The sequence below is a fragment of the Stegostoma tigrinum genome, chromosome 18 (assembly GCF_030684315.1).
Source record: "Stegostoma tigrinum isolate sSteTig4 chromosome 18, sSteTig4.hap1, whole genome shotgun sequence".
NCBI lineage: Eukaryota > Metazoa > Chordata > Chondrichthyes > Orectolobiformes > Stegostomatidae > Stegostoma > Stegostoma tigrinum.
This window is the reverse complement of record NC_081371.1, coordinates 49,976,605-50,000,910: the sequence shown is the minus strand read 5'-3', so window position 1 is coordinate 50,000,910 and position 24,306 is coordinate 49,976,605. Positions and strand designations below refer to the sequence as shown.

General features: G+C 41.1%; 1 protein-coding gene across 1 annotated transcript in view; it reads right to left on the bottom strand.

The window, feature by feature from the left end:
- Positions 1-3,274: 3,274 nt before the first annotated feature.
- LOC125460900 (epiphycan-like) overlaps positions 3,275-24,306 on the bottom strand; it is a 43,273-nt gene continuing 22,241 nt past the window's right edge. Inside the window, exons 3-7 of the mRNA XM_048549100.1 lie at positions 22,350-22,497; positions 14,484-14,642; positions 12,474-12,676; positions 11,090-11,185; positions 3,275-4,262 (exon numbers count right to left, since the gene is read on the bottom strand). Coding sequence (XP_048405057.1) covers positions 4,095-4,262; positions 11,090-11,185; positions 12,474-12,676; positions 14,484-14,642; positions 22,350-22,497 — 774 coding nt within the window. The 3' untranslated portion in view covers positions 3,275-4,094. The remainder of the gene's footprint in view (positions 4,263-11,089; positions 11,186-12,473; positions 12,677-14,483; positions 14,643-22,349; positions 22,498-24,306) is intronic.

Here is a 24,306-nt window from a genome sequence, read left to right as displayed (position 1 = left end):
AATATAATTGGGGGTTGGTTTAGCTCATTTGGCTGGACAATTGGTTTGCAAAACAGTGTGAGTTCAATTCCCACACTGGCTGAGACTTCCATGAAGGACTCTCTTTCTCAACCTTTACCCTTGCCTAAGGCATGGTGGCCCTCAAATTAAGTCACTCTCTGAGTACCTCTATAATGATAGAACAGCCATACAGTCTGGTAAGACTATGGTGACCTGGCTTGAGTCATGTCATAAAATGTCAGGCTTGGATGGTTAGATTCTGTATTGTTGAAAATGGCCATTACCTCACTCTTGTGTGGTGTGTATGTTACTTGCCACTTGTCAGCTCAAACCTGGATATTCTGAAGGTCTGGCTGCAATATTATTGCCCTTTCTGCTGTTATCTCTTCAGTAGCTGTATTGTGCCTTTCAGCCAACACTTAAAGCCTCTGTAAAAGGGAGATCAACATGATTGCCTGAGCAGGTAGCCCCACCTTTGAAAATGTGTCTGCTTTCCCAATACTCAAGCCTTGACTCCCATGACTACTGGTGCTTGCCCAGTTAGACTGAGCATTGTTCACTCTCTGGACTGTAGTCAGGTATGTCACCTGTCTGAGCAATCCAAGCTCACGACTATTATTGCTAGACTCTTAAACTGAGTACAGACTATACCCATGTCTTATACCACTAGGACTTGCTGACAGACAATAAGCCCCCTTTATTGGACTGAGAAGTAGGCCGATACGACATGGTCATTTGGTTGAATGAATGTGCAGTTTGTTGCTGCTCAGGCAGCTGGCACATGCTGTATGTCTTAGATTGACATCTCAAGTGTGCCATACAGCAGTCATCCTCCTTGACAGATTCCTAATTACGTGCATGGCAGTAGCCTGGCTGTGTGTCTGTGCTAAAGACCTCGTTAATACGGTAATACTGATAGCCTTTAGTTCTGACTGCAGTGCCAATATGCATAGCGTGGCATGATAAGGCAAGGCAAGGCAAAGCATTGGATGCTGTGAGCGTGCATGCTGGTGCTAAGTGAGTGTGTGCTAAGAGAGACAAGCAAACAGCCCTGAGATGCAGCCTAGTCTAATCTGTGAGCTGGGTGCCTGCCCCTCCATGCAAAGTTTCCTTTTGACCTAGACCCCCATCAGATTCCACCATTATTTTGTAACCCCGTTTCTAACCAACAAATTTACGATTTCAGTTCATTTTACACCTTGAACACATTACCAACACTGATACTTCAGTGTAATAAAAGTGTTGCATTCTAGGCAATTCGGTCTTTTGAGTAGGGCATTTGCACCAAGGTGATGTCCAACAACACAGCTAGCTATTTACCCATTTGCTGTCGGTGAGGCATTGCTCTGCAGGAAATGGCTGCTGCATTACTTGCTAATCAATGTTGTCTACATAGGAAGGCATGTCAGATCATTTACATGGAGACTACTATCACATGTGGGAGCACGACTCACCACGTGTACAGCAGCTACTCATGTGACTCAGCCAATGTTGTCTATCTCATGCGCTCAGGCAAGGATGCCCCGAGGCATAGTATATTGGTGAAACCATGCAGACCCTGTGCTAACGGATGAATAGAGACTGCACCACAATCGCCAGACAGGGATGTCTCCTCCCAGTGGGGGAACAGGTCAGCAGCCAAGGACATTCAACCTCGGATCTTCGGGTAAATGTCCTCCAAAGTGGACTTCAGGATACGCAACAATGCAGAGTCACCGAGCAGAGGTTGATAGCCAAGTTCGATACTTATGAGGATGGCCTCAACCTGGATCTTTGGTTCATGTTGCACTACAGATGACCCATCATACTATACACTCTCATACTCATATTCAGTCACACTCACACATACACACACTCTCTATCTCACACACACACTCACTCACACGAACTCAAGCACTCTCTCACACGTATGTACACACACACACATTCTCCCTTTCTCTCTCCCCCACATACACAAACACACTCTCTCCCTCTCCCTCATATGTGCAGACACACACATGCACACAAACACACACTCATGCACACACATACTGTCTCTCCCCCCCCGCATACACACACACGCACACACGCTCATACTAATGCACACACGAACTCAAGAACACTCTCATATGTGCACACACACACATTCTCCCTCTCTCTCCCACACACATCCCGACACACACATAGTAAATTTGCATTTGGAGATTTGTAATCATAGATTTATGCAATTTTGTATAAAAAGCACACAATTTATAGACAGTCATTGTGCCATTTCATAAATTCCTACTTTCAAAATAAAGCCAATTTGACTCAAAATTAATACACAGCCAGATTCTAAACAAGTCCTTACACCGAAAGGGCATTATCTCATCTGAGATGTCACCACTGGCGTACTGATAAAACCTTTACTTATTTTGGGGTAGTGATTTGAAAGAAATTTTGGAATTTGCATATTAATCTTTTCTAATTGACTAAAGATTTAACAGCCATCTTAGGTTTTTTTCAGGACATTCGCACAGTTCTTTGAACTTCAATCTTTTGCTTATAAATTCTGTGTCTGATGCTACCTCACTCACTGACACCCAAAGAAGGAGCAAGACTCCAAAAGCTTATGCCTTCAAGTGAATGTTTTGGACTATAACCCGGTGTTGTGTGATTTTTGTCCTTGTTCACCCCAGTCCAATACTGGCACTTCCACGTCATACATAGGAAGAGGAAGAGGACATTCATTCACTCATCCCATTTTTGCCATTCCATTAGATCATGACCTATCTATCTCACTGACAATGGCACTTAAAATTCAATTATTTTATGCAAACTATTTTGGTATATTTTGAAATACTTGACTACCTGTATAAATGCCAGAAATGTCTTCCCTTTTCGTTTGTGAACTAAGAAGGAAAAGTTCTTTTGGTACATTGTTACTCTAAGTCCTGGGTGTGAGCACCAGAATGGCTATAAATCAGTCTGAAACAGGAATATTCTTTGTCTGACTCAATGACAGGAATTCCCTGGGGATCTAAAAGGGAGAGGAACTCTGTCCAACCAGCCATGGACAGCATGCGGCAGTAGGTGGGGATAGAGAATTATGAGTGGGGACCCACAATGCCAGTTCTTCATTATCTGCACTTTATACCATGAAGCAGGTACATTAGGCACTTGAAAAATAAAACTAGAATATGTACCCATGTACCCACCTGCCTCAAATACTATTTGCCCATTGCATTTTTGCTGCTCAAACTCAAGTTACAGTCTATTCCAGAGATCAAGAAAGCAGCTAAATGAGACCTAATGGTTAAACAAAACTTTTTAAATTTTAATTTACATAAATAAGTGAATGAACTCAACATCATAAGCTAGATTCCACATGAGTGGTTGGTTTTAAAAATGCAAATCGAAGAAACAGTTACCACAAATAAGTTTTACTGTTGCTTCAGCTTTCTTGTCCCACCTTAATCAACACCAAAAAGTTTATCCTGATGATTACCAAGTTACGATTATCTAGTTACAACTAAGCTTTGTAGTTTTTCCTGAAGAAAAACAAGATTCAATATTTTTCATATTAAGAGGCTTTAAAAATAACATTAATAAGACATTTATTCATGCTACAAGTACAATTAGGAATAATGTTTACAATGCAGATGGGGTTCATTATAATCTAACGATAATGTAAAATGCTTCAAAGAAATGGAAAGGCAAAATATCTTTTTCTTTTTATAGCATCACGCTTATAACATGAAATAAGTTGACCATGTACTGATGGAGCACATATATTGCTTAATGAATATCAAGGTGTTTTTTAGCCAGATCATATTTATTTTGTTTGGCAGTGTCAATACAGATTGGATTTCAAAGTAGTTTTCCTTATTAAACATTTACAACTTTTACTTTCTCTTGCTTTATTGCCTAGCATTTCAAATAGTTATTCTGAATATGTTCCTCCTTTACAGAACTGATTCAATCATTCAGTAGAGCATAAGAAATACTTGGATGTGGCATTTAAACAGATTTCTTGAAGAGGAAGTATTTGCTATTGAAAATCCTAAGCAAAATAGTAAAAGGCTTTGGCCTGCTGTGATTTCTTTTGTGTGAACTGGAAATAAAAATAGAGATCTTTAATAATTGCCATAGGGCACGTGAGGGAGACAGATGTAGGCACCAGGTGTTTTGCTAAGATTAATGGGATTTCCATCCAGTCGAATGAGTTCCAGGGCCTTGCGAACATAGTGTATGTCCTTTGAGTTGCAGAAAGTGTCGTCGTCAATCTGCTGAACATTGTTGTTCTGAAAAGATTAGAAAAAATGGCACATTAGTTTATCAGAATAAGGTTATATTGACACATGTACTCAGGTACAAAGATACAGGAGTACAGTGAAAAATGTACAAAGTTGCAATAAAACACCCAAAAGTAACAGAAAAATCCATCTTAGATACCAAACCAAAACAGCAATTTTAGATACAAAAACAGAATTTAAAATAAAACAGAAATCCAAGAAACAGAGCTTAGAAGACCAGGTAACATTTGTATCTTGAAGCCTATAAGGGAAATGAGTCTCCATCCCTGAAGGTCATAAGATAAGAACACAAACACAAGAAATAGGAACAGGAGAAGGCCATTTGGGCCACCAATCCTGCCCTGCATTCAACATGATCATGGCTGATCTTGGACTTCAATTTCACTATCCACCTGCTCCCTGTAGTGACTGTCATGAGGTGAGCCAGGTCGACCATATAGATCATTAGTTGTCTGATTGGGCCTATTAATCTGGTCTGATCAAAGAGCCCTGGCCGACAAATATAAACAGGAGTGTCAGAGGTTTTGCTCAGACTGAGAGCTGACTCTGAGGGAGCTGGATCGATGTCAAGTACTATGCTTGTGTAAATAAATGCTGATTTGCTGACAGGATACCAGCCACTGGAGTTATTTCACTCCCAATATCCCTTGATCACCCATGAGGCCAAAAGCTTGACGCTGCCAGCTTTAAATTTATTCAAAGTTGGAGATTCCAGAGCCCCCTTGTGTAGAAATTTCACAATCCTTTGAGTGAAATAATTTCTCCTTCCCTCAGTCCTAAATTATGGTGCTATTATCCGACAGCATTTTTCCTATGTTTTAGAGTGCCTGACCATTGGAAACAATCTCTCCGTTTCTACACTATCGGGCCCTTTCAAAATCTTATGATTTAGCTGTATGTTGACCTTTTGTGTCATGCTCTGCACTAAATCAGCATGTTGGTAATTGCCATAATTTTAACCTGTCCCCAGCCATATTCCCTATTCCTTTAACTCTGATCACCTGTTGGAATGCCCCCTGACTCCCCAATCTCTTTTCACTGTAATTGGCAGCTGCATTTAGGGCTACCATTCTTGAATTCCCTGCCTTAACATGGAACCAAACATCTTGGGAGGCAATGCCTTATTGGAAGTATCACTGGATATGTAAACCAGAATGCCAGTCAAGTGTTCTCATTGCAGACGGTTGAAATTTGAATTCAATAAAAATCTGGCCAAATATTGGCGATTCAGAGATAGTAAGAACTACTGATGCTGGCGTCAGAGATAACACAGTGTGGAGTTGGAGGAGTATAGCAGGCCTGGCAGCATCAGATGAGCAGGAAAGTTGACATTTTGGGTCAGGATTCTTCTTCCGAAATGAGGGAAGGGAGAGGGGAGCTCAGAAATAAATTGATGGGGGGTTCGAGCTTGGGAGGGTAGATGTGATGGTGATAGGTGAGTGTGGATAGGCAGTGGTGGGGATTGGTCAGTGAGTTGGGAAGATTGGATAGGTGGGAGAGAAAATAGACAGGTTGTGTCAGGTCAAGGAGGCGGGGATGAGAAGGTGGGTTGCTCGGGGGATGAGGCCGGGGGTGGGGAGATTTTGAAACTGGTAAAGTCCACATTGAGATCTTTGTGTTGTAGCCTCCCAAGGCAGAATATGAGGTGCTGCTCCTCTAGTTTTGTGGGTGGTGTCATTGTGACACTGGAGGAGGAGGCCCAGGATGGACATGTTGCCCAGGGAGTGGGAGGGAGTTGAAATGATTCGCGACTGTAAGGTGTTGTCGTTTGTTGCGAACAGAGGTCAGGTCCCCAGGGACTGCTTTATAGAGCACCTGCGCTCTGTTTGTGACAAACAACAACACCTTCCAATCGCAAACCATTTGAACTCCCCCTCCCATTCTCCTGGGCAACATGTCTGTCCTGGGCCTCCTCCAGTGTCACAATGGCATGACCCATAAACTGGAGGAGCACCTCAAATTCCACCTTAGGACCCTACATCCCAACAGTCTCAATGTGGACTTTACCAATTTCAAAATTTCCCCACCCCCGGCATCATCCCATGACCAACCCTCCCTCTCATGTCTGCCTCTTTGACCTGTCGCAGCCCGTCCATCTTCTCTCCCATCTATCCGCTCCTCCCACCTCACTGACCAATCCCCACCACTGCCTACCTGCACTTAACTATCACCATTCCACCTACCTTCACCTGCCCCACTCTTCCTCTCTATGTATCTCCCAGCTCCCCTCCCCAATTTTTGAAGAAGGGGGTCTACCTGAAATGTCAACTTTCCTGCTCCTCTGCTGCTGCCTGGCCTGCTGTGCTCTTTCAGCTCTAAACAATGTCGATTGTCATTTTGAATAAACCATCAATTCCATTAATGCCCTATAGGAAGGGAAATCTGCCACTCTTGCCTCATGTGACCTACACGTGACTCCTGATTCGCAGCAATGTTGTTGATTGTAGACTGCCCTTTGGGCAATTAGGAATGTACAATAAATATTCACTTAGTCAGCAAGCCTTCATCCTTTGAGCAAAACTTTTGAAAAAATACAGGAGGAAGACAGCTAGTTCCTGAGGTAAATTCTGTGTTGTCATTGTTCAACTAGTCCACAATATGAGGTCTATCCATGCACCCTACTTCCCATGCCTGTCCTCACTGTCTCCTTCCACAACCATTATCAATTACCTGCACAATTTTGCAAGATATGCATAAAAGAACCTTAGGTAAACTTGGGAAAGAATCTTGTAAAATTCCTGTCTGACCATCTCCCTCATCCCCACCCCAAACCAGAGTAATTGAAGTGTTGAATGTAAGATGAATGGAAACTCCTGAAGAAGGAGTAGTAAACAGACCTGAAGTTATTGCCATTATAAAGAGTGACCTGTGTCTATTTAATTAGACCAAAGTTAGAAATGGCCCCTTTCTACACTTCTTGATGGAGGCCAGATGTCTTCGTTCGTCATCTGAACTGTTTCATGTAATTTCCCAGGTCAAAGAAAGGTTGAAAACCAATTAGTAAACGAGTAACCATCTTAAAGTATCCATATAATTGTCAGAAAAACAATGAGTTGATAATTGAAGTGAATTGATGATATCTTTATTTGGAATATTATAGATGTGGGACATTGTTATGGGGTAAGATAGCTGGGAGATTACATATCGTCTTGTATTTATCTGTATGTTTTCTCACTGAAACCATTACTCAGCTTTGTAACAGGTTTGAAACAGACAGTTTATGTTTAGAATTAGAACACTTGAGGAATGGACAGAGAGAGAAAGCATCTTGTGCTTAAGCTGAGGTCTCCATGATCATGTGGTGCTTAAGTATTAAAGGGTCATCATGGAAAGACGCTAAGAAATTTCATATCATGGAGAAAAGTAGGAACATTGAGGAGAATTAAAATGACAGGTATGGTACACATTGGTTTGGATTCAGAAAAGTAGAGAAATTCTCAAGATTCTATACAGTATAGAACTCTTTGGGTGAAAATAAAAGTAGAATAGATTACGTAAAACAGTCCCTCTTCCGCACCTACACTGGTCCCAAACCCCACCTCTTCCTCCGTTACATTGATGACTGTATCGGCGACGCCTCTTGCTCCCAAGAGGAGCTTGAACAAATCATCCACTTCACCAACACCTTCCGTCCCAACCTCAAGTTCACCTGGGCCATCTCCAACACATCCCTCACCTTCCTGGACTCTCGGTCTCATTCTCAGGAAACCAGCTAGAAACTGATGTCCATTTCAAGCCCACCGACTCCCATAGCTACCTAGAATACACCTCCTCCCACCCACCTTCCTGCAAAAATTCCATCCACTATTCCCAATTCCTTCGCCTCTGCTGCATCTGCTCCCAGGATGGGGCATTCTACTCCCGCACATCCCAGATGTCCGCTTTCTTCAAGGACCACAACTTCCACCCCGCAGTGGTCGGGAATGCCCTCATCCGTGCCTCCCGCATTTCCTGCAACACATTCCTCACACCCCACCCCCACAATAACCGCCCAAAGAGAATCCTCCTAGTCCTCACATACCACCCCACCAACCTCCGGATACAACACATCATCCTCCGACACTTCCGCCATCTACAATCTGACTCCACCACCCAAGACATTTTTCCATCCCCAACCTTGTCTGCCTTCCGGAGAGACCACTCTCTGTGACTCCCTTGTTCACTCCACACTCCCCTCCAACCCCACCACACCCGGCACCTTCCCCTGCAACTGCAGGAAGTGCTACACTTGCCCCCACACCTCCTCCCTCCCACCCATCCCAGGCCCCAGGATGACTTTCCATATTAAGCAGATGTTCACCTGCATATCTGCCAATGTGGTATACTGTATCCACTGTATCCGTTGTGGCTTTCTCTACATGGGGGAAACCAAGCGGAGGCTTGGGGACCGCTTTGCAGAACACCTCAGCTCGGTTCGCAATAAACAACTGCACCTTCCAGTTGTGAACCATTTTAACTCCTCCTCCCATTCCTTAGATGACATGTCCATCCTGGGCCTCCTGCAGTGCCACAATGATACCACCTGAAGGTTGCAGGAACAGCAATTCATATTCTGCTTGGGAACCCTGCAGCCCAATAGTCAATGTGGACTTCACAAGCTTCAAAATCTCCCCTTCCCCCAATGCATCCCAAAACCAGCCCAGCTCGTCCCCTCCCCCCACTGCATCCCAGAACCAGCCCAGCTCGTCCCCGCCTCCCTAACCTGTTCTTCCTCCTCCCACCTCAAGCCGCACCTTCATTTCCCACCTACTAACCTCATCCCGCCTCCTTGATCTGTCCATCCTCCCCGGACTGACCTATCCCCTTCTTACTTCCCCACCTATACTCTCCTCTCCACCTATCTTCTTTTCTCTCCATCTTCGGTCCGCCTCCCCCTCTCTCCCTATTTGTTTCAGAACCCTCTCCCCATGCCCCTCTCTGATGAAGAGTCTAGGCCTGAAACGTCAGCTTTTGTGCTCCTAAGATGCTACTTGGCCTGCTGTGTTCATCCAGCTTCACACTTTGTTGTCATGGAGGCTAATCTGTTAAGATTCCAGGGCATGTAGAATTAATGTTTGTGAAATATAGTATCAAATTAGTAGTACTTACTTTGCTATACCATAAAAAGTTTTTTGTTTGAAATATAAAACCAAATGGTGTAAGTCTTTCAGTTAATAACTGAGAATTTGCTTTTCTTTTTAAAAGTTAATAATCTCCCTTGAGATTACAACATAGGGTAGATACTAACAAGTTGTTTCCCATAACTGGTAAATCCAGAACTCATGGACAGAATCTCAGGATAAGAGGCAGATCATATGAACATAAAATTTACGAAGGCTTTCAGCCATCAATCCTACTCTGACATTCATTAAGATTGTAGTTGATCTGACTGTGGTCATAATTCCATTTTTCTGTTTCCCCCTCAAGAACTTATGACTCCTTGTTTATCAAAATCTTATCTAACTTTGCTTCAAAGATCCAGCCTCCATTTCTTTCTGGGGAAGAGAATTTCACAGATTAACAATCTTCTGAGAGAAAAAAAATTGACCTAATGTCTATCTTAAAAATGTCACCTGATTCTCTCCAACAAAGGAAAATATTCTCTCGAATCTATTCTGTCAAGTCTCCTTAGGGTCTTTTGTGGTTTAGTCATTTAGGGCTGAGACAAATGTTTCTTTACTCAACAACAAAAACAGATGTTGCTGGAAAAGTTCAGCAGGTCTGGTAGCATCTGTGAAGAGAAATCAGAGTTAACATTTCAGGTCCATTGACCTTTCCTCAGAACTGGTGTAGTTAGGAAAATGATCTGAAGTTTGGAATTCTCTAGCTTCGTAGATTTTGAATGCTTCGTTATTGAATACATATTAGGCTAAGACAGACATCTTTAGTCTTTAAGAGAATCAAGGGATGCAGGTGAGAAAATAGAGGTAAGGCCAAATATTAGCCAGAGTCATATTGAATGGTGAAGCAGGCTTGATTGGGCTGGATATAATCTAGTCCTTTTCCTATTTCTTATGTTCTTGTACAATGCATGGAACATGTCTGATTAAAAGATGTAAGAGTTATCATCATATATGATAAACAGAGTGAGAATATTGTTGAGGCTACATTTTGTATTTTTATTTGTATGTACGACAGCTAAACTATTGAAGGTAGTTATAAGTAGGGACGTTTGTAGGGGTAGTAAGGCAGGCATCTATCCTGCCATTGGTGTCATTGGGAGAATTATTGATCACTGAGATCTGAAATTTGGGATGGAATCGGAACAGTACTGAACTGAGCAGTATTTTCTCTCTTTCTTTCTCTGTTTATGCTCCACTATCTGAATTCACTTTATTCTTTCATGGAATGAGGGCTTCACTGGTAAAACCAGTATTTGATGCCCTTCTCTAATTATCCTTGAACTAAACACCTTCATCAGCCATTTTAGAGGACAGTTAAGAGTCAAACATATTGTTAGAGTCTGGTGCCACGCGTAGGTCAGACCAGGAACAGATGGCAGATTTCTTACCTGACAGGAATTAATGAATCATTTTTTTGCTAATGATAATTGATAGTTTCATGGTTGCTGTTACTGATACTAGCTTTCTGCTCCAGATCTCTCTTGATTGAATTTAAATTTCACAGCCGTCATGATTGGATTTGAACTTTGAACCCATGTCCACTGTCTCTTGATTACAAGTCTACTGGCATCTCCCTGTGTTTTGCTAAATTTGGTAAACTGATACCTGAATTTGATACCTGATCCATAGTTATGTTATTTTTGGAGGATGTGGTGACATTAGCTTATCAGGTTTAGCACATTATATATGCAACTTGAATGGTTTGTGTTATACCTGTAGGTTAATGGAACGGAGGCTCTCAGGCAGAGGAATTGGAACATAATTCAATGAATTGCCAGCTAGATATAGATATTCGAGGCTATTCATGTCCTGTGAATTCAAAGGAAAAGAAGTAACAATGAGAAAACAAAGAATCGTCAATTATTGAGCATTACCATTTAACACAATGTGATAGGAAAATTGCAGTCGCTGTCATTAAGTTTGACATTGATACTGGGAGTGAAGAGCACATAATTTATTCTTAAAAGAAAGATTATGAAACCTTACAGCTTTTATCTGGGTGGAGTTTTCACCTACCAGCAATTTTGCTTTAAAATTCATGACGTTGAAGGACAACATAATTTGAGGATTTTATTTAAATTGCCCTGAAGTGGACTGCAGCCACAAAATACAAGTTAGAGCGGTACAACCAAGAGTCCACTAACACTTTGGTAATTAACATTAAATTGTATGAAGAGGATAACAGAAGCAAAAGCAAGATAATCTTTTAACCAATACTGTGCAAAAAGCTGTAGTCTGAAGTCTCATCTGATGTGGATGTGTGATTGATTAAAAATATGTGCAAACCTAGGGGTATGGACTTCATTGTAGCGCTCCTTCCTCTGATCCTGAATGTTTGGGTGCAATCCCACTTGCCCTCGAGGTGTGTTAAAATTTTGATTAAAATAACTACACTCCCAAATTTTATTTCTGTTGAATTTGATCATGATAAATGTAGGTATTTTCTAACCAATCTATCCAGAGATCTTATTCCTGCAGCAAGTGGGACTTGAACTGAGATTCTTGGCATAGCACTAGGGACACCACTACTCCACCACAAGACCCTCTTCAGGGGAGCTATATAAAAGGCAGTTAAATTTATATCACCTACTTTAAACTATTTCCCAGATTCAACATTACCCTCACTAACACAGGGTCAGCACCATATCTGTACAAAGAGGATTTGAGAGCAAATATTTACCATGAAGGAAAAACTTAAGTGATAGAAAAAAATGCCTTAGTTCTGCTTTATATATAGGAGAAAAGAAACGAGGAATACACTAACCTGTCACAGACTACTCTGAAAACTACTCCAAAGAGTATTTGTGATTGGGTAATAACATAGTTTAATAGGTAAATTACTTCATAAATGGAACGATTAACACAAACAGTATGAAAAACTGATGGAAGAATAACCATATAGTGTAAAGAAGAAATGTGTACAGAACAAAAAATATTAATGAAACATGGATACAATATTAAAAGACTGAAGGTCTGCTGTATTAAAGAAGTTCAATCAACTTTCAAACTAATCAGACCTTGCATTCAAATTTGAAAGTTGACCATGCAAGACATTTGTCAAAAAGGACATACTAAAGTGTCTAATAATGGGTCTTACTTTGAATGCTTCATTCTTTATCCCACTGCTGTTCAGTTTATTGTAACTTGCATCAATGCTGATCATAGTTTGGGGTAGCTCTGGAAGCTGCACAAGTTCATTTGAAGCAACCATCAGATCGACCAGTTCAGGCAACTGCCTGAAAGCATCTTCATCAATTGAAGAAATTCTATTACCTGTCACGTCAATCCTCTTTAGGTGACCTAGGGTGATAATTATTCACAATTAATATATTTGGAACCAATAATACCATTATAATTCTATTACTTGTTGCATCAATTGACTTTAGGTGTTCTAAGATGGTAATTATTCACATTAGATACACTTGGAAACAAATAATAAATGTAATAGTCCCTTCTTAATATCAATATGGTCCTAACAGTTACCCAATCAAGGTAAGCGATTTGTTGTGTGTTTTTTAAACTCAACACAGTCTTAGACAATGTGCTTCCATATAAGCAATAGATTACACAATTGCAATATTATCTGCAATTAGAGTTACCATATAAGGATGGACATTTATGCAACTCCTTCTCCCTGTTGTAGAACTCCTGCCCTTTCTCTTTACTTCCTGAATTTTCGCCTTCCAAGCCACATTCAACCCTGCATCCTTGTCCCACATTGCAATCCTGCACACATCCTTGATTTTGGTGACTCTGTGGGTCTCAGGAAAGTGGCAAGAAAATTCTGTAACACTGCCTCCATCAGCAGTATGCAAAAATGTTTCAATCTGACTTCTGAAATTTTCAGTTGATAACCCCTGCCACGGTCCCTCCCCACCCCTAAGTTTGACAGCTTTTCCACTTCCCTCTGCATGCTTTCTGACATTACCAATCTGATAAGCCCCCTTTATGCCCATCCAGGAGTCACTAATCAATCTCACAGTGGTGCTAGCTGAGTATGGGTTCCCTTGGTAACAGGCAGTGGTCTGCCCAGCTGGGACTCATCACCTGCGTGCTTTATAATATGTCTGCAGAACCGTCTGTTTCAGACTAGGACTAGCCTTTGTACGCCACATGTAGTGGTTCTATTTTGGTGTTCAACAATAAAAAATTTTTCCTTTACAGTCAGACTCCCTGAGTTATTCCAACCAATGAATGGACTGACTCAAATTTTAAAGCTATGCTGCCTGCATAAAGCTCCTTCAGGATCGTAATAACAGGAGCCTGCCATTTAATCCCTGAAACACTTGCAGTCAGGATAGATAGCTCTTCAAACCTTCAAGTCTATGATTTAATGGAATTACACCTGACCTGGATATTAACTCTATATCCACTGGTCTTGGTTTTATACCCTTGGTGAGCAGAATCTATTAGTAACAGATTTAACATGACTAAGTGACCTGGAATCTGTTGGGTTTTTTTGTGGGAGGAGTTGCACATTTCTAACACCTGTTGTGCACAGAAGTGTTTCATAGTTTCTGTCTTGAATTGCCTGGTTGTAATTTTAAGATTTTATCCATTGTGTAGCTTCTCCAACAATAGAATAATTTTCTCTATATCTGCCCTAACCATACCTTTCAAAATCCTGAAAACCAACTGTCACAGTTCAGTTGGATCATGGCTGATCTGTGGCAGTCAACTGGCCAAGTGGCCAAACTGTAATGCTGCATAACATTCATGGTGTAACTTCAATCTTCATGGTATTCATGTGGCTGCCTCCTTCCCTGCTCCATGCTCAATATGAAGTGGTGTTCCCCAGGCTATATAGCCAATTTGTCTCTCTTTAACAGAGGGAGATACCTTTGATTCCTTGTGGACTGTAGATATTATAACTAGATCTGTATCTTAACTCTATTTACATCAGTCATAGCAAATGCTGTGGGCTCCTTCACTCAAAACTTTACTTTGTTTACATTCAAATTTCTATTGCAAATATATCACAACCAAGCCAACAAATTGATAGTGATGCAAGAATTACAAAACAGAACAAGAACACGCATTCCATATAAAGAAATTAACATTGTCCTTCTTTTCATAATGATAAGCCCAAAGGTTCACATTGTCATACTTAGCCCAGCAAAATCTCCTTTCTTTATGTCGGTGAGCTTGTTGAACCGTGCATAAAAGTGAGTGGTCTCCTTGGGGAGAGGAGGTATGTTTTTAATATCTGTATCATCACAGTAAACAGATCCACTCAGGCAGGTACAGAGAACGCAGGTTGGAAGGCCTGAGAGATAGAAAATAAATATTATCTTTTTAAGTTATATTCTGATGATTGAACAGTAATATTTAAATATGTTTCACCATGCTTACTTTGCAATTCCCCCATAGGAACTGTATTAAGACCAGGGAACTTCTCAACTCTATTTGGTCATTCAATGGGATTATACTGATCTGTGTCTTAACTCAATTCCCACTTGCCTTGACTCCCGAAACTTTATACCCTTAGAGATCAAATATCTATTTATAAACTATTTAACATCATCAATTGACCTAGAATTTATCACATTTATGTGGAAGATGTTCCGCAATTCTATCACTCACTGTGCATAGCGTGATTCTCTTGAATTAAAACAAAAATTGTTGGAGGAACACAGCAAGTCTGGCAGCGTTTGTGGAGAGAAAGCGGATTTAACGTTCCAGTCCAGTGTCTCTTCTTTAAGACAGAGTCTTTCTCTAGAATTGCCTGGCTCTGGTTTTAAGATTATATCCCTTATGTAGCTTTGCTGCCAATAGAATTTCTCCGTATCTGCCCTGTACATATCTTTCAAAATCCTAAAAACCAAAACTGCTTTTATTTGAGGGTATACAAATCCAGTCTATGTAATCTCTGTTCTTAATCTAAGGTAATTGAGTCTACTGAATTATTTTAATCACAACCTTGGTGGTTATCCAACCACACTGGATTCACAACAGATTTTCAGTACGCAAAGTGTGCAAGTGCTAATAGTGGTAATGCTGATGTTTGTGAGTTCAGCAGGATGATATCTTTGATAGGTTGGCGAAGAGCAGGGCAAGTAGGGAATCTCACTATATTTCAGGTATCATGAATTTTTAAAACTGAAAGAACTGCGTGTGCTGTAAATCAAAAATAAAAACAGAAGTTGCTGGAAAAGCTCAGCAGGTCTGGCAGCATCTGTGAAGAAACAAAATCAGAGTTAATGTTTCAGGTCCAGTGACCCTTCCTCTGAACTTTTGATCCTGAATTGTTAGCAGGCTAAACTTTATGTACGAGTTATGAATTAAAAGCATGAATATACTATTCAGTCCCATGACCTTGCTCAGTCATTCAGTGAGAACAGGGCTGGCCTGATTGAGCTTCAGGCTATGTGGAATTTAAATTCAATAACAGAAATATGAAATTAAGAATCTACTGACGACCATGAAACCATTGTCAGTTGTCAGAAAGATGCATCTGACTCCCTACTGCCCTTCAGGGAAGGAAATCTGACATCCTCACCTGCATTGGCTTGCGTATGACTCCAGAGACACAGCAATGTGGTTGACCCCCACTGTCAACTGTGATGGCCTAGTGAGCCATTCAACTGGATCAATCACTATGAAGTTTCAGAAAGAAATGAAATTGGACGGATCACTTGGCATTGACCTAGACACCGGAAAAGACAACAGCAGAAATAGCCATATTGACCCTGCAAAGTCCTCCTTAATAATATCTGTGGCCTAGTGCAAAGCTGGGAGAACTACCTGACAGAGCAGAGATAGTAGGAACTGCAGATGCTGGAGAAACTAAGATAACAAGGTGTGGAGCTAGATGATCACAGCAGGCCAAGCAGCATCAGAGGAACAGGAAGGCTGACGTTTCGGGCCTAGACCCTTCCTCAGAAAATTTTCCGGTTTCCTCCCACAGTCCAAAGATGGGCAGGTTAGGTGGATTGTCATAGAGATGTAGAATCATACAGACGCACAGCATGGAAACAGACCCTTCAGACCAACTCGTCTGTGCCGACAGGTATCCTAAATTAATCTGGTCCCATTTTCCAGCATTTAGCCCATATCCCTCCAGATCTTTCCTATTCATAGACTCATTCAGATACCTTTTAACTGTTGTAATTGTACCAGCCTCCACCACTTCCTCTGGCAGCTCATTCCATACATGCACCACCCTCTGTGTATAAAAGTTGCCCCTCTAGGCCCTTTTAAATCTTTCCCCTCTCAGCTTAATCCGATGACCCATTGGTCATGCTAAATTGTCCATCGTGTTCAGGGATATGCAGGCTAGATAGGTTAGCCACAGGAATTGCAGGGGCACAAGAAGAGAATAGGGGCTTGGTCTGGGTGGGAAGCTCTTCGGAGGGTTGGTGTGGAATCAATGGGCCAAATGGTTCTGTCTCCTCCAGTGGTCCCCAGCATCATATATGCCAGTTTTCAGCCAACTTGGTTCACTCCACTTGATATCAGGAAACAATTGGAGACCTTGGATAATACAAAGACTGTGGCCCTGACAACATTCTGGCAAAAGTACTGAAGACTTGTGCTTCAGAAATTGTTGCTCCTCTAGGCAATCTCTTCCAATATAGTTATTGGTATCCACCTACCAATATGGAAAATTGCCTAGGTACACAAAAGACAGGACAAATCCATCTCAGCCAATTACTGTCCCATTAGTCTGTGATGGAAGATGTCATCAATAGTGCTATTGAGCAGCACCTGCTCAGCAATAACCTGCTCAATGACACCCAGTTTGTCTTCTGCCAGGGCCACTCAGCTCCTGACCTTCATTCAAAATGTGGATAAAAGAACCAGATTCCATGGATGAGGTGAGAGTGACAGCCTTTGATATCCAGGCTGTATTTGACTCAATGTGGCATCAAAAGAGGCCTAGCAAAACTGGAATCAATGGGAATCTGTGAGCAAACTCTCCACTGGTTGGAGCCATATCTAACCCATAGGAAGATGGTTGTGGTTGTTGGAGCCATCTCAGCTCTAGGGCATCTCTACAGGAGTTCCTCAGGATAGTGTCTTATGCCTAACCGTCTTCAGCTGCTTCATTAATGAGCTTCCTTCCATCAAAAGGTCGGAAATGGGGAAGTTCACTGACGATTGCACAATGTTCATCACTATTCATGATTCCTCAGATACTGAAGCAGTCCATGTTCAAATGTTACAAGTTCTGGACAATATCCAGGCTTGGGCTGACAAGTGGCAAGCAATATGTGTGCCACAAAAATGCCGGTCAATAATTATCTCCAAATAGGAGACAATCACCCCTTGTCATTCAATGCTGTTACCATTGCTGAATTCCCCATTGTCAACATCCTGGGAATCACTGTTGACCAGAAACTCAGCTGAAATCTCCATATAAATACAGTAGCTACAAAAGCAGGTCAGAGGCTAGGAATACTGAGTTGATAAAACCTTACAATGGCCATTGAATATTTTAAGGCAGAAGTCGAAAATTCTTGACTAACAAGGGAGACCAATTTTATTGAATGAAGGAGAAAATTTTGTTTTAAATATACATAGACGTGGACATCGCTGGCTATGCCAGCATTTATTGGCCATCCTTAGTTAACCTTGAGAAAATGGTGGCAAGCTGTCTTGTTGAACCACTGCAGATTCCATGCTGTAGGTTGATTCACAGTGCCCTTAGGGAGGGAATTCCAGGATTTTGACCCAGCGACAATGAAGGAACAGTGATACATTTCCAAGTCAGGATATTGAGCGGTTTGGAGGGAATTTGCAGTTGGCAGTGTTCCCATACATCTGCTTCTCCTGTCCTTCTAGATAGAAATGGTAGTGGTTTTTCAATGTGTCTAAGGATCTTTGGTGAATTTCTGCAGTCATTTTGTAGATGCAGCAAACTTTTTATTAATTGCACTTACGGGACCATGAGCATACTGATCGATCAAATATTTCAGTTGATCCAGAAGTCCACATAACCAATGTGAAAACATACACTAAGTAGTGGAACCATAGTATGGGAGTAAACACATCACTGTTATACTTCATTTACAATATAAATAACTTAAATCCAAAAGGTGTGAGGTTCTTGCAGCCTACATGGACAAAAGTGGTTTCTGCAGGCAGGATGAGCAATCTGAATTGTGATATAGGAAGCCATTCAAGTCAGGGGAAAGATCACCACATAGTTTATGACAAACTTGCATTCCTATGAGGCAGAAAACCCCAGCAGTAAAGGCGATCCAACTATTGCTAACACGAGAAGTTAATTGTTATACTGGATCAAATGAAGAGGTTTATAAAGTGTCAAAAATGTAGCAAATCTACTGTACTCACTGGAGTTTAGAAGCATGAGGTGATCTTAGTGAAACGTATAGGATTCTTAAAGAGATAACATAATGGAAATGGAGAAGCATAGCAGGCCAGGCAGCATCAGAGGAGCAGGAAAGTTGATGTTTTGGGTCGGGACCCTTCTCGGTCCCAACCTGAAACATCAATTTTCCTGCTCCTCTGATGCTGCCTGACCTGCTGTGCTTCTCTAGCTCCATACTGTGTTTGCTCTGACTCCAGCATCTGCAGTTCTTGCTATCTCTGGGACTCTTAAAGGGCTTTTTTTTCACACAGAGTGTGGTTCGTATGTGGAATGTACTACCTGAGGAAGTGGTATATGCAGGTACAGTTAAAACATTTAAAAGGCATAAGGACAGGTATATGAATAGGAAAGATTTAGACAGATATGGATCAAAAACACGCAAATGGGACTAGTTCAGTTTGGGAAACTTGGTTGGCATGGATGAGCTGGACTGTAGCATCTGTTTCCGTGCTATATAGTTCAGTAGTTCTAGACTGTGGCTTGACAGGGTAAATGCTGACAGGATGTGTCCTGTTGTGGGAGAGTGTAGGACTGGAGGGCATAGTCTCAGAATAAAGGGTTGTCATTGTAAGACTGAGATGAGGAGGAATTTCTTCTCTCATAGGGTTCTAAGTCTTTGGAATGCCTTGCCACAGGGAGCTGTGGGGTAGAGTTCTTCTGTTTATTTAAGGCTGAGATAGATAGATTCTTGATCACTAGGGGAATCAAGGATATGGGGAAAATTCAGCAAAGTGAATGTAAGGAACACCAAATTAGCCATGATTTTATTGAATGATAGAGAGTCATAGAGCTTACAGCATGGAAACAGATCCTTCGTTGAACTCGTCCATGCTGATCAGATATTCTAAATTAATCTAGTCCCATTTTCCAGCATTTGTCCCATATCCCTGTAAACCATTTCTATTCACATATCCGTTCAAATGCCTTTTAAATGTATTGGCTTCCACCATTTCCCCTGGCAGTTCATTCCATACACGCAAAAAGATGCCCTTTACGTCCTTTCTAAATTTTTCCCCTCTCACCTTAAGGCTATGCCATCTAGTTTTGGAGTCCCCCACTCCAGGGAAAAGACTTTTGCTGTTCACCCTGTCCACATCGCTCATGATTTTATAAACCTCTATTGGGTCACCCCTCACGGATGCTCCGATGCTCCAGGAAAAATAGCCCCAGCCTATTCAGCCTCTTCCTATAGCTCAAATCCTTCAACCCTGGCAACATCCTTGGAAAGAGATAGTAAAAACTGCACATGCTGGAGTCAGAGACAACACAGTGTGGTGCTGAAGAAATACAGCAGGCCAGGTAGCATCAGAGGAGCAGAAACATCAACTTTCCTGCTCAACATCCTTGGAAATCTTTTCTGAGGATGACAAACTGAAAAAAAAATGTATTAGTTTAAATGGAGTTTGCAAAAATTCTTGGGACTAGAATTACCTAAATTCCCTGGTCCTGATGATCTACTATCCACCCAGAGTTTTGCAAAATGGGGATGTAGGGATAATAGAGGCATTGTGGCTATCTTCCAAAATTCTATTGGTACTGAAATAGTTCCTGTAGATTGGAAGTTAACAAATATAAACCCACTATTTAAGAAAGCAGGAAGAATGGAAAATCGTAGGGAGAATTAGCTATATAAAGAATGTGATAACTGGACACTTTAAAATTATGGGAGGATTGGGTAGAGTTAACATGGATTTACTAAAAGAAGATTGTGGTTGACAGGCCTGTTAAGATTTTTTGAGGATATATCTCACAGAATACCTAAGGAGAAATCAGTGGATGTGCTGTATTTGGATTTTAAAAAGGTTGTCATTAAGGTTCCATGCAGGAGGTTAGAGCACAAAATTAGAGCACAAGGAATTATAGATAATGTACTGATGTGGATTGAGAATTAGGTAATGGGAACAAAACGAAATATGAATAAATTGGCCTTTCTCATGGTACCGGTGGGAGTGGGATGCCATAAGGATCAGTGTTGGAGCTCCAGCTATTCATAATCTATATAGCTGATCTGGATGTGGAGACAAAATTTAATATTTCCAAATTTCCCGACACAAAAATAAGTGGGAATGGCAGTTGTGAAGAGATGCACGGAGCTTCAAGGGGACTTAAACAGGCTTAGTGAGTAGGATGGACCAAGGAAGATAGAGTATTATGTTGAAAAATGTGAAGTTATCCACTTTGGTAAGAAGACAGAAATTCATAAATAGTAAAAGAGTGTTAATAACCGAAGAGACCTGGATGTTCTTGTTCATGAGCCACTGAAAACTAACATACAGGTGCAACACGATAAATGGTATTTTAGTCTATTTTGCAAGAGCGCTTGAGACTAGAAGTAAAGGAGTCTTGCTGAAACTGCATAGAACCTTGGTGGGACTAGATCTGAAGAATTGTGTACAGTTTTAGTGTCCTTACCTGAGGATGATTGTGCTTTCCATATAGGGAGTGCAGTAGAGGTTCATCAGACTGATTCCTGAAATGGAGGAATTGCCCTATGAGGAGAGATTAAGGAGACTGGGCCTGTATTCTGTAGAATTTAGAAGAATGAGAGGTGATGATCTCAGTGAAACATGCAGAATTCCTACACGGGGTAGACAGAGTGGATTTCAGGGAGGATGTTTACACTGATTGGAGGATGTTCCAGATCTCAGGTACACAGTCTTCAAATAAGAGGTATACCATTTAGGACTGAGATGATGAGGAATTTCTTTACTCCGATGGTGGTGGTAAATCTTTGTGAATTTCTGTTTTTTAGAGGGCTGTGTTCAGTGATTGAGTATTTTCTGGACAGTCTTTATTCCATATTCTAGATATTAAAGGCATGAAGGAATATAGAATACTGCGGAAAAATTATGTTAAGGTAGAAAATCAGTCATGCTCTAGCTGAATGCAGAACAGGACCAAGGGACCAGTTGTTTTACTCCTGATCCTCTTTCCTATGTGCCTATTTTAGATTGGCCAAGCTGTCAAAGCTATCAGAGCTACCAGATTATTAGTCTAGTAACATAAACACAATGTAGTTTACAGTTTCTGACATTAATACAAATTTCATTTGTTTAAACAAAATAGAGAAAATCTGGAAGTACTGAAGATTATCAATGAATATATTTCATAATTGGGATAGTTTCTTTTCTTATGCTGGTTTCTAGTTTAAAATATTTGTATTGCAGCCTCATGTACTTTAAATGATCCAAGAATTAATTTTGAATGCAATGTGGATGTTAGGTTTGGATTTCACTTGCAATGATAAGCAATGGCAGAAATGTGCACAGGATCTAAAATTTTTGATGTAATTTAAATACTATTTTATGATACTTTTTGTCTGCTGTGGTCAAACCATAGACAGCAGGAAGTTACACACTGTGGTGGAGCATACAGATAAAATATTTATGCCACTAAAATTACAATGAAAGACAAATTACAAAAGGGCCCTTGTCAATTTTTACAAATAAAACCATCATTCAGGCATCACAACGTGAGAAGCAAAAGAATTAATATAAACCATGCTGGTTTGAAGTGATTTTATATATTTACACATTTGTAAAATACTGAGAATGTAAATTGTGGCCATCATCCAAAATTCCATTCAGTGCAAACAGACCCAGATTCTGAATAGAATCTCACACTGTTGCTGCTACAAACCTTCTTTCGACTCAGGGCCAAGGAGACCTGGTACACTGGGAGAACCAGGATCCAAAGGTTCATGGGTAACAAATTCTTCTTCCTCGTAATCACTGTCATAGGTAACAAGCTGACTGCTGCTAGGAGGCGTCAGACTGCCACTCTCAACCTAGGACCAGAAAGGTATCATACGTAAGCTTTCTTTTTATCAGAAGACATTTTATGTTAAGCAAGATATTTATTTTTACGTATATATCTGTGTAGGTGCAACCGAGGCAATAATGAGTTAGTTTGCGTGCTATCTCCTACCACATGAGAGCACAGAAAGCTGATGTCCTTCTTAGCAAGTTTGAAAATATGAAAGACATGCATTTGTGTAGCATTTCTGACAGCTGTAGCCCATTTCAAAGTGCTTTACAACCAATGAAATAAGGGAATTTCCATTACACTTACCAAAGTATCAAAATTCTTTTTAAGATATTAATGACTTGGACAGTATTTTCGGGAAAATCTGCAATTGCCTTTTTCTTATTTTCTATGACTTTTTATTCCTTTTCATTGAATGTCGTCATTTCCAGAAATTGTTGTAGTAACATCTTTTGATTAATTTCTATTATTAACTTTGTGAAGGTAACAAAATGCATGTGAAAAATGTCACTTCTAAGTGGACCTTTATTTGTAGGAAGGCCGGAATAAAAATTAAATCTATCGTAGTATCATTTCTAATGCTCCATGTTCAAATACTTACAACTGTCTGTTTTGGTCCTCATTTGTATCAGCACTAACCTATCCACGTTGTGGGTACACTTACATCTCCCATAAATTGCAGTGATTAAAGATGCCAGATTGCCAACACCTTCTCAAGAAGGGTAACATTATGCTAGTCTAGCCAGCGATGCTCACGTCCTCCGAACCAATTTTCAAAAACTGTGTGGATGGGATACTTTCCTGGGTGAAAAGGGTTTACTCATCTGGCTGAAGTGCACTGTCGCGTCATTTAGATATGGGTGTCAGAGATTACACTGTAATCCTTAGGTGGGTAACAACTTTTGCCCTTCAATTCCCAATATCTATTCCAACCAGGTGCATTGAACTGCTTCTTGTCTTTTTTTATGAACTGCAACAATTTTGTGCCCCTCACCTTCTTCTCTAACCTCATTTCCTAAAATTGCTGACTTAAATTGTCCATGTGTAGGTCTAAGAGAACCAACAGCTCTCTGATGATCATACCCCATGTGGTCATCACACATGAATGAGCCCAGGCAATGAATATGAGAAAACTATTTAGTTATCGAGTAGATCTGACTATTGCAGAGGTGTTTTTTTCATTATAATTAGTTTCCCAGCTAAGATCTGGAGCTACTCTGCTGTGCTGCAAAACCAACACTTACGTAATTTTTGGACCATTACAAGGTATAGATACGTTAAATCTCAGAACATGCGCTAAAATATAAGATAATAAAATGTGAGGCTGGGTGAACACAGCAGGCCCAGCAGCATCTCAGGAGCACAAAAGCTGATGTTTCGGGCCTAGACCCTTCATCAGAGAGGGGGATGGGGTGAGGGTTCTGGAATAAATAGGGAGAGAGGGGGAGGCGGACCGAAGATGGAGAGGAAAGAAGATAGGTGGAGAGGAGAGTATAGGTGGGGAGGTAGGGAGGGGATAGGTCAGTCCAGGGAAGACGGACAGGTCAAGGAGGTGGGATGAGGTTAGTAGGTAGGAGATGGAGGTGCGGCTTGGGGTGGGAGGAAGGGATGGGTGAGAGGAAGAACAGGTTAGGGAGGCAGAGATAGGTTGGACTGGTTTTGGGATGCAGTGGGTGGAGGGGAAGAGCTGGGCTGGTTGTGTGGTGCAGTGGGGGGAGGGGACGAACTGGGCTGGTTTTGGGATGCGGTGGGGGAAGGGGAGATTTTGAAGCTGGTGAAGTCCACATTGATAGCATTGGGCTGCAGGGTTCCCAAGCGGAATATGAGTTGC